Source organism: Spea bombifrons, chromosome 2 (assembly GCF_027358695.1).
Source record: "Spea bombifrons isolate aSpeBom1 chromosome 2, aSpeBom1.2.pri, whole genome shotgun sequence".
Taxonomy (NCBI): Eukaryota; Metazoa; Chordata; class Amphibia; order Anura; family Pelobatidae; genus Spea; species Spea bombifrons.
The window spans coordinates 84,470,013-84,482,893 of record NC_071088.1 but is presented as its reverse complement, the minus strand read 5'-3'; the positions used below and the strand labels follow the sequence as shown (position 1 = coordinate 84,482,893).

Here is a 12,881-nt window from a genome sequence, read left to right as displayed (position 1 = left end):
AAATCATTTTAATAACAAGCTTTAATGAAAGGCTTTATACTTACAATCCTTCTCGACTGCCATCAATGAGCGCTTGAAACAATGGTTTGTTATGAGGTATTGTCTGTAAGATATTTCCATCACCAGTCACATAGCCAATTGCCCACTGCCCAAGTCTTGTGCAACTCAATCTAAAAATATAACTAGGGAGGAAAATATGACTGTTAAATATGTGAAGTGTTAACTCTTAATATCACAAAAAACCTAGATAAAACATGACATAATGTGAGAGGTTTTTAATTAATGAGGTATTGTCACTCTTCAGAGATTGCATCTGTTCAACATAAAACACTTTACATTTGCTAAGTCTAAAGTGTTACCTATACAGAAAACAGGTAAAATACCCGTTTGCTGAAATAATGTATATTACATCTACCATCGTAATCACATTTATAAACTTTGTAGTTGACGCTGTAGCCGCAGTTTGTATAAGTCTGTGCTGGTAAAGTATACCTTTCAATATTCAAATTTACCAATTTCAATTAAAACCATTTATAGGATTATCATAGAGCATGCAATATCTTACCTCCCTGGCTTGTTGCTATATTTCTGTAAACGTGCTTTAACTTCATCATATGTTAGGAATGCCATGTACCCAGGATGTGTTACTGCTAAAAAATTCCAGTTCCTTAATATGGAGCTCCATGGCTTGAAGAATAAAAAGAAAAAAACAGTAAGAGGAAAGGGGGATAGGCCCGCAGACTTCTACAGTGCATGATGGATCAAAATGCGAATGTTTAAGCCTAGACAATTATACACCAAAAAAAAAAAATCATCCTGCATCATAGTTGGGATTCATCTTCAAAAACAGGAATTGTATCTAAACATTGGATTGATATGACCAAGGTGACCATCATTTCTAAATCTTGTATCTCACATATGACCTAATGTTAGTAGTCAGCTGTTTTGAACTATAATAAAAACTAGGGGTTAATGCAATGTTTTAGGCCTCATGGTTGAAATCATGATAATTCAATATACTGGCAATTGTTCTTTCATATCTATTTTGAAAAAGTGCATTAATATGCAACTTTATAAAATTTAAATACTATGTAACAACTGCCTTCTCACTGTCACGAATGAATAGAAATATATATAGAAGCCAGGCTAGTCTCAAGATTATATATGGTGCTCTTTAAATCATTTATAGTGCTCTCTAAATCATTTAAGAAAAAGCAGTTGCTCAGCTACAGAAAAACACGATCTACTGGTTGATCATATCGTCTAAAACCACTTCCTGTCATTTTTAAAGCCTACAGTGACTGTTAAAAAGCCAACCAAATGATGTAATAACTGCACCATAAAATTATAGATTCTACATTCTAGCGACAGAATTTAACATTTATCATTAACCAATGTTAGTAATAGTAATACTATTGTCTCTAGAGACCTTGTGGTTCTTGAAATCTTAGCAAATGTATTAATTTGCATCTATACTTCATGGAATGGGAGCTGCGAATAGACCATGTTTCCTAGAAGCATAAAATATTTATTTTACAAAAATATATTTTTTTGTGGCTGCATTATATGCATACAGTGAATATAAAAAGTCTACACATCCCTGATAAAATGCCAGGTTCTTGTGATTTTAAAGAATGAGACAAAGAAATCACGTCAGAACTTTTTCCACCTTTAATGTGACCCATACCGTGAACAATTGTAAAACAAGCTGAAATCTTTGGGGAGGGGGTAAAAAATAACAATAACCTGGTACACACCCTCATATAACTAGGGCTGGGGCTGTGTTCAATCACATTCAAACTCATCACAAATAAAAGTAATTACACACTTGACTCTGATTAATCACAAATAAAGTTCAGCTGTAGTAGGATTTACCTGACATTTGCTTAGTTGCATGTCAGAGCAAAAGCTATGGTCCACATAGAGCTTCCAAAGCATCAAAGGGATCATTGTTGAAAGATATCAGTCAGGAGAAGGGTACAAAAGAATTTCCTAAGCATTAGATATACCATGGAACACAGTCATCATCAAGTGGAGAAAATATGGCACAACAGAGACATTACCAAGAACTGGACATTCCTCCAAAATTGATGAAAAGACGAGAAGAAAACTTGTCAGGGAGGCTTACAAGAGGCCTACTGCAACATTAAAGGAACTGCAGGAATTTCTTGCAAGTACTGGCTGTGTGCTACATGTGACAGCAATCTCCCATATTCTTCATATGAAAGGGCTATGGGGTAGGGTGGCAAGATGGAAGTCTTTTCTTAAAAAGAAAAACATCCAAGCCCGGCAGAAGTTTGCAAAAACAAACATCAAGTCCCCCAAAAGCAAGTGGGAAAATGTGTTATGGTCTGAAACCAAGGTTGAACTTTTTGGCCATAATTCCAAAGAGTATGTTTGGTGCAAAAACACTGCACATCACCCAAAGAACACCATACCCACAGTGAAGCGTGGTGGTGGCAGCATCCTTCTTTGGGGCTATTTTTCTTCAGCTGGAACTGGGGCTTTAGTGAGGGTGGAGGGAGTTATAAACTGTTCCAAATACCAGGCAATTTTGGCACAAAACCTTCAGGCGTCCATTAAGAAGCTGAAGAGGAAGTTCACCTTTCACCACGGCAACGGCCCAAAGCACACATCCAAATCCACAAAAGCATGGCTTCACCAGAAGAAGATTAACGTTTCCGAATGGTCCAGCCACAGCCCAGAGTGAACATCTGTGGGGTGATCTGAAGAGGGCTGTGCACAGGGGATTTCCTCACAATTGAATAGATTTGGAGCACTTTTGCAAAGAGTGGGCATATATTGCCACGCAAAGGTGTGCCATGCTAATAGACTCCTACCCAATAAGACTGATTGCTGTAATAAAATCAAAAGGTGGTTCCACCTTATTAGTTTAAGGGTGTGCAAACCAGGTTGTTAGTTTTTTTTCCCCTCAAAGATTTCAGTTTGTTTTGCAATTGAACTGTTCACGTTGTAGGTCACGTTAAAGGTGGAAAAAGTTCTGACATGATTTATCTTTGTCTTATTATTTAAAATCACAAGAACAGGGGTGTGTAAACTTTTTATATACACTGTACATATATAATACACAAATCTATGCTCCTATGTGCACACGAGAACAAGAGTTTAACTGTAAATAAGCAAATAATTTCAAAATTAGGTCAAAATTGTCCCTACATACCAAGCTGCACATTCCAACCATACCTGAAAAAGTCTAGTAAAGATATCAAATTCAAAAACAGAAATGTAGTCATTGCATGTCAAGTCTATTGTCGATTTTAGAGCCATTGCTTCCAAACCAGAGCTGATTTGATGGACCTCATGAAGGCACTGTCTGAAGACTTTCCATGGGACAATGGTTCTGCAGAAAAGAAGAGAAAGGCTTTAGCTCCAGAGATATCCTCTATAAAAAACCATTTTAAAGTGCTATTTTTAATGAATAACATTCAATAAAGAATAATTTGCTATAGCTCAACAATCTTACATTTAGTTAATGTGGTGGGGGTGTATAATAAGTTAAACACTGCAATTACAGTATCTCCACATCTGTATTTTGCAGAAGCGAAATGGAAAGTAAATACACGGAATTATGGAGTAACCAGAAGCTCCAAAACCACAGGAAAAGACTATGTCATTCAAATGACTGAAAAAAAAAACACAATGATAGATATTCTGTAATTGTTCTTGTTTATTACACCTTCCTGTTATTCTTTAATAATAAAAAAAGTTAACTTTTAACACAACCACAAATACATATGTTTCACTAGAACTGCACACTTGTTTTCTTGGAAGTTCTATAAAAGTTAAAAGATGTATTACCTCCAAAAGCTATGAACAAAATGGTATAAGCGTCCCAGGTGTGAATAAGAGGAAACCACACCACATTTTGCAGAACCACAACAACACATTTTGGACGTGCTGACGTCAAGAGATGTTAGACGTTTCTGTTACTTCAACAGTTAGTATGTGGTACATGTGAGAAAACCAGCTAGTAAATATATTCACTATATTATATAGTTATTTTCTTTAATTTATATAGCGCCAACAATACATACATTCAAAGGGTATGATAAAACCAGACAAACTAATACATTTGGTAAAAAGGCTCTACTCACAAGCTTACTATCCACAGGATACAGAGATTATATCATTTATAAATATGTTAGATTACACATAGAACATATTCAAGGATTCTTACTTCTCTCCAAAAAATTTTCTCCAGAACTCAGCAGCATCTGCCTTCGTAATACGGAAATTGTCTCCTTGAAACTGTCCGTTGGGAAAGATTGCCTTGATTTCTGCCAACATATGGCTAAATATTAGAGATAGCTTTGTAAGATTCCTCCTGCAAGTAAAATATACATTTAAATTTAAATCTGGTTTGCATTTATATATATTTTTTCTTACACACACTTTTTAACAGTCCTGCCTTAGGCCCTATGAATGTTTTTCAGTAGAATAAGCTCACATTTATTATGGAAGGAACAAAAGCTATCAGAAGTAGAACATTTAACAATTAATTTGAGCAATAGCATATAGGTGAGAATATATTGCTAATTTCTACTATTGCTGTACTTTTTCTTTATTTTTTGTAGAAAAGGCATTATCTCCATGTATGTACCTTGTTTTGCATCTAAAAATGGCTACTTCTTAGAAAATTTTAATACATATGTGAGAAAGTAGTAAACAAGGTTATACGCGCAAGCGGTCAGTTTTGTAACAAAAAAAAGACGGTGGTATAATGAAAACATGTTAGCGATCTCCAATAATAAAGCAAAAGTTATTAATGACAACATCAATGAGTCCAGGTGTGCACCAAGTAGTCCTCATCCCCCTTTACAACCCTGTTGTAATACACGCATACATACTTTGTTACATTGTTACCTGTTTTTACATTGTTACCTCTTGGCGGTTTCTAAAAATGTATTTAGCCAACAACTGTTTTGAATTTTATTACTGGTTAGAGAAACTGCCATTTGAAATTCTGATACACACATGTAAACTTAACTGTTGCATACCTGTGCAGAAGTATTAAACATGTGCTTCACAATCTGCGTTAAGTGCCTAAGTGGCTAAAACAGACATGGGATTTTTTTTTCCCGGGTGCAGCAAGAATATGTTTTTTTTCTTTTAGCAGGGAAGAAACATTCACAAGCCTGCTTTTTCCTACTTTCTTCCTCATCAGCCGTTTCAGATAGAGTATATTAACAGGCTATTAGGCTTGATAGGTCTTGTCAGAAGAACAGAAGGTTACTGAACATTTTATGCAGATTGAGAGATGCTATGCAACCAAAATTTCTCTCCTCTTTTATTTTCTACTTCTAGCACAAACTAACACTTTATGTAGTGTGCTGTCCAACACACAGCTTCCAATTTCTTACCCACAGCCGCGCAACACATTTTTAGAACCATTAAGGTGGGCTTTTGTGTGTTTCCTGGAAGCGAGACAATTATACAGAGAGGATCGCCATGTTCAACTTTAATAATAAAGTCCTGCGGATTTCTTTTATGGAAGTCGCTTTTAAAAGTAAATTGCATTTTAATTATATGGGAAAGTATACAGAAACGATTTGTCAAAACTAGGAAATCAATTACTCTAATTTTAGATGCAAACACAATGCTGGGCTCAGACTTAAAGAGGAACAGCTTTTAACATAACTAAATACATTTCTGAATTATAACTAATTGTCTTGGAGGTGTTTTTGTTGAAAACTGGTTATTTTAAAAGAGGGAAGCTGAGATTGGTGACTAAAGGTAGCAGAGCTAGAATAATGAATCAATTTCATGCATAGAATCAGAAGATGGCTATCATGAATCCAAGATGTGAGAATCCAGGACTGATGAAGGTCTGATTCTTTATATCAGGAAGAATGGCCTATGTCCTGAAGTTCTCTACCTTCTCCTTTCAAAGTCTACTTGAATTAATCAACACAGGAAACTTAACAGGAAAAAAAAAAACTCTGCGGAGGAATAATCCTGCATATACTAAGAACATGACATTTACGCACCTTTGTATATACATAAAATGGGTTTTTAATGATTTTAATCTGCCAATACATTCCGACCTGATCATTTAGTTAAGTGAACTGGAAAATGTAGGATTCCTGAAAAGTGACAGCTTTTCTTTTGGGAAAAATATATGTCTGGAGAAAAGTAGATAAACCAGACTGTAGCTATACAGAACAAATCGATCATACAAAACATTTTTTTTTCTTTAAAATGCACACATCTACTACAATAGAGTTGGTAGGTTTCTAGAATGGTCCTCTTCTTCTTTGCTAGTAATGTTTTAATAACATGGATACATGTTAGTGTTAAATTTGTATTCTCCATTGGGTAACAGCACTATAGAATACAACGCGGTAATAATAATTTAATGTTTATTTTGCATACTTTCAATACACAGCTGTCATTTCAATATTTGCCTTTTGCCGGAATGATTACGAAAAGGTTTTTGTATTTGCAAATGATGGTAACTTGTACACCCAACACAAAAGCCAAGTGTTAAAATAAGCCTTTTAAAAAGTAAATATAAAAATTTCCATTCTGCAAAATAAGTAAGAATACTTTGCCTATCAAATCTAACCGACAATTGCAGCTTTTACAAAATTTAGAGAACGGACATTAATGAACCAGAGCAACTATTCAAAAATAAAAAGTTCTTCAACAACTAGGATTAATAAAAATGCGTGTTAAATTTGAATCAAACTGGTTAATTTCTAATAAAGTATGAAAACGGCTTTAGCAGGTAAGATTACGGAGTCTATGAAATTCGTAAAAGCAGCATTATATTTAATCTTGGAAATTTTAATGATATTGTTCATTTTATCTGATGTTACCTTGGCAACACTTACCTATTATTTTCTTCACTACTCATTTTTAAGCAAACCAAAATGTTCACAATAATCCTCAGTTTACCATTACAAAGACAAAAAAATGGTGATGGTATTGTAACTTCTTGTAGACAAGGTATAATCGGTAACTGTTAACACTTTCCCCAAACCCTACATTATAGATCCTAATTAAAGCTAAATAATCGTAGCAGGGGAACTTCCCAGGGCAGGCAATGTGCCGCTTAGGGGTGCAGCTAGTCCCAAACTGTATCGAGTGGGAGGACATTTTTAGAAGCCACCTCATATGCTATTCTCAGATTGGCCTGCTTGTTTCCCCCCTTTAAACTCTCTCTCCATCGTTATTTGTCAAATACACTGAAAATATAAAAAAGAAAATTGTTCCTCTTAAGCGGTAAGGCCTTGGCAATAATAGCAAAAGGTATTATCCATGTGATAGGACAGGATACTTTTGTTTTTCGCTACCCTGAAATGATTCTGTAAAAGCAATGGCATGGTAAAGATAAATAAAAAAAGAGGAACCAAAACAACTTCTTGTTTTTCAATTACCCTTATATTAAATTTTACCCTAACCACTTCCCTTGTTTAGATGACTTTATTGAAGACTACAAAATAAACACTAATGACGTTTGTCATCAAACACCAATGTCATTTGTCACCAAGCTGACAAGGCAACCTCTCACCTACATGTAAAGAATTTGTCGTCATTTACCACATCCCGATTATGCTAGGCCACAGCACAAGGAAAGAAAGAAAGAACGGTGCCATTGTACCGACTACCTCAGACAAACCAGCTGATATATCTATTATCTTAATGTTTATTAACCCATGCAATGCTATTTCAGGTAACATTTAAAAGAATAGTTAAAAGTTTGTTTTATCAATGAAGAAACCAGAGGGCAGAGAAAATCTCTCAAGAGATATAGTTAGTTTTAACTGCAACCGGATGAAGTGTGTTAAATCTAGAGAGGATTTTCTCAGTTATTTGTGATTTTAAGAACCCCTCAGAACACAATCATTATTGCAAAGAGTTCTAATATGGTAGGGATTGACCTGACAGTTGCCTATTCACAAACACAGACTGATTAGATTGGAGGACATGGGAACTTGTTGCCCATAATATATGTAACGCGATCAGGCTCCTCCAGTGCTACATGGGCAACAACGTGACCTCATCAAACGATTCGGAAAAAATGCAAGAAAATGAGTATGAAAATCTACCGGTGTTCCAAAAGACAGAAAAATGATTGACTAGTATCAACTATCTTCAGAAAGTGCCATGATGATAGACTTCACCACCACACTTTTTTTTCTAGTAAGTTAGGACACACATTTTGCAAGTATGGTCAAGGCCTGCTTTTTTAAGATTGCATTATTCTTAAAAAAGCAGCAAATTTTCTATTTTAACTCACAATAAGAACAGTCAGCTTTTAAATGTTAAGGTCACATGATTGTGAAATGATGACATACAACAGAACATATGGACTTTTATGCACAATGGGGCTCTATTTGGGAGGGCTGTATCTGACCAGAATATATATATATATATATATATATATATATATATATATATATATATATATATATATATAATCATATTACCAGTATGTCTCTTTTTGTGCTGTGTACCTAGCTGCAAATTTCACATACTTTAGTAGTTACTGTATTTTAACGCAAGAACAGTAGACCACTACGATTTCAGAGGCTGCAGAACTACAACTGTGTGTATTTGACTTGTTCTCCATGTATGGATTGTTTGAATTTCTTAAATTTGCTTAATATATTAATACATTCTTCCTATGATCGTAAATAAAGCTATTCAATATTCAACACACTAACATTGTATCTGTTAGGACAACTGGCGACAGAGCCCTGCATATTTGGCAATAAATAACAAGAATAAACAAAATGTCTAGCTTCCAGAAGCAGGAGAACAGTTATATAGTTTCAACAAGTCAGAACCCAGAAAACAAGTCAATGACGTTGGTATTCAAAAGAAGCACTAGTTGAAAGAAATATCAGGGTCAGCCACTGAAGTCATAAAGGTATAAGTAATGCCAGGAACACAACACACGGTCCAGAACCAACCTATTACTGAAAGTTTAAAAAGAACCGATGTCAAACTGGGAAGTAGAAATAAACCTGGTAAAATGATCACTCATATTTGCGTTATTTAGTAACTGAAAAAAAAATAATTACAAATTTCAAATGCAGGACTTAGAGTGTGAATGATAACCAGAATCTTCAGTTTTAATGTACACCAATATTTATTTATACAGTATACCGGAAGTAAAAAAATGCATACAAGTATTAAAAAAAGCAGTAAAGGCTATTTCTAAAATAACATACACATACCTAATGACTACATATGTTGCACTCTCCAAGGAAAATGTTGAGGAGAAAAAAATGCAGTCTAATATATAAGTAGGCATGATATATATTTAAAGATGATTGTCTGCTTACTTGATCTCAGATCAAATTTCACTGAGGTCATGGTCATATTTGAACCTAAAATACCAAGTATTGTTCTAAGCAGTAATTGCTAAGTAGACCTGTATTCTACTCCAGATCTGTTTTACTGTGTAAAATAATTGCAGAGGCTTTGTAGTTTGCAAGATATGCTATATTGAAATATTCAGTCTTCGATAATTAAGAAAATGCTCTTAATTATGGGAAACTTTTACAAACTAACATTTAGATTATGCCATAGTCTTATCATAGTGCCCATGTAATTTTAAAATCAGTACAATAATGCAATGTAGGCAATGGGTTAACCATTATACAAGTTCATTATATGCTAATTTGAAAATATTTTAATTATTCACCTACAGATTCTCAGTACAGACCTAAGCACCACATCAATTATGAAAATGTTTAAAGATGGTACCGATCTATCTGTCACCACTGTAACCTGGCTGGTTGGTATGCGTCACCGCAGCATGATAAACAAGATAACCAAGTATGAGGTGTTAAGGATCAAAAGTTTGAAACGTAAACTAGTCGCTCTAGCAATCAAGGTTATCCATTGGCTGCAAAAGTGATAAAACACTTAACTTTGTACTAGAAACACTTTTTATACATAAAAGGTAGAAAAAGACTTCCTAAAACAAAAAAAAAATCAAGAGATCGAGATGGGTTAATCATCTTCACAATATCTGATCTTTTGTAATACAACCGATTGAGGCCGTCAGTATCATAGAATGAGGACAATGGTAGTGGGAGTCCCTGGGATCAGCATGAGGCAACTGCAGATGTGGTGTAAATATTTGTGCCTATTACTGTAAACCGGTTTGGATGTGTTTGTCTCCAAGTATAAATTTAGTAAATATATATATTTATTAAGATGCCATTTTACAGGGAACTTGCAACACTGTAAATACAAAGAATATTTTTTTTAGGTGTAATAATTATTTCGGACTATATATACTTTCGGTCTTCTATTGTGGAAGTTGGGTGATTCAGCTATCTGAAAGCAATTAGAAGAGAACTAAAAGAATTGGATAAAAAAAAACCAGGGCAAAAAAAAAAAAAAAAAAAAAAAAAAAAACGGGGAGAGGAACAGGATGCTGATTTTTTTCAGATCTCGTGTGTTTGAAGCAGTTTCAAATCATTTCCAGAATAAAAAGGCTGAAAAAAGGATAAAAAGTTGAAAGTTCTTGTAATAATCAAGAAAGGTAATTTTTCCCCATAAAACTACAAACAGCAATACAAAAAGGGAACTTGGTGTACTCTGTTAAGATAAGTTATTGTCAGCACTCAAAATGTAAAATAAGAAAAATTGTATAAAATGTTATACCGTATTGGCTCGGATATAGGCCGCCCCCGTATATAGGCCGCACCCTAAAAGTTTGGTGCTTTTTTAAAGAAAGTTTTTTTCTTTAAAAAAGCACCAAAAAAAACATGCTGCCACTCTGCCCCCCAGAGATATGCTGCCACTGTCCTCCCTCCACGAGATTTGCTGCCACTGTCCCCCCCCGAGATATGCTGCCACTGTCCTCCCTCCCCGAGATATGCTGCCACTGCCCCCCCCGAGATATGCTGCCACTGTCCTCCCTCCCCGAGATATGCTACCACTGTCCTCCTCTGCCCCCCCGAGATATGCTACCACTGTCCTCCCTCCCCGAGATATGCTACCACTGTCCTCCTCTGCCCCCCCCCCGAGATATGCTGCCACTGTCCTCCCTCCCCGAGATATGCTACCACTGTCCTCCTCTGCCCGCCCCCGACTTACCGGAGCAGACTCCCGGGTGTCTTGCGCGGCCAACGGGGGACATCTACGCAATACAACTTCCGGAGCCGGCGTATACAACCGGAAGTTGTATACGCGTATTGCGTAGATGTCCCCCGCCGGCCCCGCAAGACACCCGGGAGTCTGCTCCGGTAAGTCCCGGGAGGGGGGGGGTAAAACGCATGGTGTGGACGATGCGCTTAGACAACCTCCCGTGCAGGCCCCCCCCCCCGTGGGAAGTGCTGGCAGGGGAGGCTGTCTGAGCGTATCGGGGAGTAGGATGCAGGTCCCCTGCACCGCTGCGGGGGATCTGTATCCTAACCCCGCTGCCTGCCCAGCGCCCGGGACTGCATGGCTATATTCGAGCCAATACGGTATTTAAATAGTTACCTCTGGGAGAAAAATAGCATTTCTTTTATAGTCTTGCATGTAACATAAGACAACATCCTAAACAGGAGATTAACAATTAATGTGGTCTTTATCATTATAGTAAATACAATTATATAAAATAAGAACTACAACACAATAGGGATTTTGTTATGTTGAAGTACACAGTAACTTTGCCGCTACTGAATATCTGGATGTGAATTATTGCAAAGTTTTGGACGCTTCAACAGTTTCAACTGCTTCCTTATGAGCAAAACTTAAAGATCTATAAAAGCAAGATAAGACATTGGCCTGATTTGAATAATTTGGTGGAAGGGCGCAGCAGACGCCTACACCTTTGAAATCTGCAGGTGTACAAGAAAAATTGCTGGCACACAGCTGTTTAAAGAGCTACCCAAAAAGATTTTCCATTAGCAACAACAAAAAAACAAGTTAACCATTAACCATAGCTTTCACAATGAAATACTCAATAGGAATGCAAAAAAGAGATGCATTAAGAGTCAATATAGACAACATATATGGCAGAACACAACAAACGAATGTGTTAAAGAACCAATTACCTTTCCTGAGATTGCTCCTCGTACATTCGCTCTTTTCCTTCTTTAAAGAGTCTGATGGCCCTCTTTGATTTCTTCATTAGGCTGTCTATGTAGATTTTAAAATACTCATTCTCACTGAGCTGCACAAGCTTCTGGTTATCATCATACTTGCTCAGTATAAGACGCAGATGTTGATATGTGTCAGGTAAAATATCAAGAATGTAAGGCGGGCTGTTCTTCAACTGAAGCTTTGGATTTTGACATAATCTTACCTGGAAAATGAAAAAAAAACATTAAATGTTTAAGAAAAAAAAAATACACCAAGGCCAAAGTCAGATATTGGCAGTTTTAATAATGACCAATTACGACCACAATTGTATTATCACCTTATCAGTAAGCATAACAACGTGCACATTGCTGACTTATACCGGTATCTGGCAATTTGGAAGGTACTTTTATCTACCTATCAATAATTCCCAACTTTGTTTTCTCAATTGATTAGAAATTCCACAAGGAAATAAAATGCTGCAGAAATGCCGAACAGCTAAGGCAAAGGCACCATGCTTTTGTTTTTATGGCTGTTGGGCATAGCATCAAGGCAGGTCAGTGTGAAATCCATAGAAAGGCACGCTACTTCAAAACAATAGAGGCAGATGCACTGCGTCCACACACAAATATGCAAAAATGCATATATGTACATTTAGTATAATCTTATTAATATAAAACGTTAAAACATCCATATACACTAATCATACACAACATTAATATACACTCATACTCTGACATCAACAGTGAAAATCTATTGCTCTCTGTGCACAGTGACCTTGGAGCTATCCTTCACTAGGCAACCCGGCCTCCTGCAAACTTCCAACTTAG

The 12,881-nt window shown here is 36.1% G+C and overlaps 1 protein-coding gene across 3 annotated transcripts in view; it reads right to left on the bottom strand.

Annotated features, from left to right (window-relative positions):
* Positions 1-12,881, bottom strand: part of CBLB (Cbl proto-oncogene B) — a 77,308-nt gene that overhangs the window by 38,170 nt on the left and 26,257 nt on the right. For all 3 annotated transcript variants that reach the window (XM_053454986.1, XM_053454988.1, XM_053454987.1), the window contains exons 2-6: positions 12,027-12,277; positions 4,199-4,345; positions 3,205-3,361; positions 566-687; positions 45-182 (exon numbers count right to left, since the gene is read on the bottom strand). In XM_053454986.1, coding sequence (XP_053310961.1) covers positions 45-182; positions 566-687; positions 3,205-3,361; positions 4,199-4,345; positions 12,027-12,277 — 815 coding nt within the window. The remainder of the gene's footprint in view (positions 1-44; positions 183-565; positions 688-3,204; positions 3,362-4,198; positions 4,346-12,026; positions 12,278-12,881) is intronic.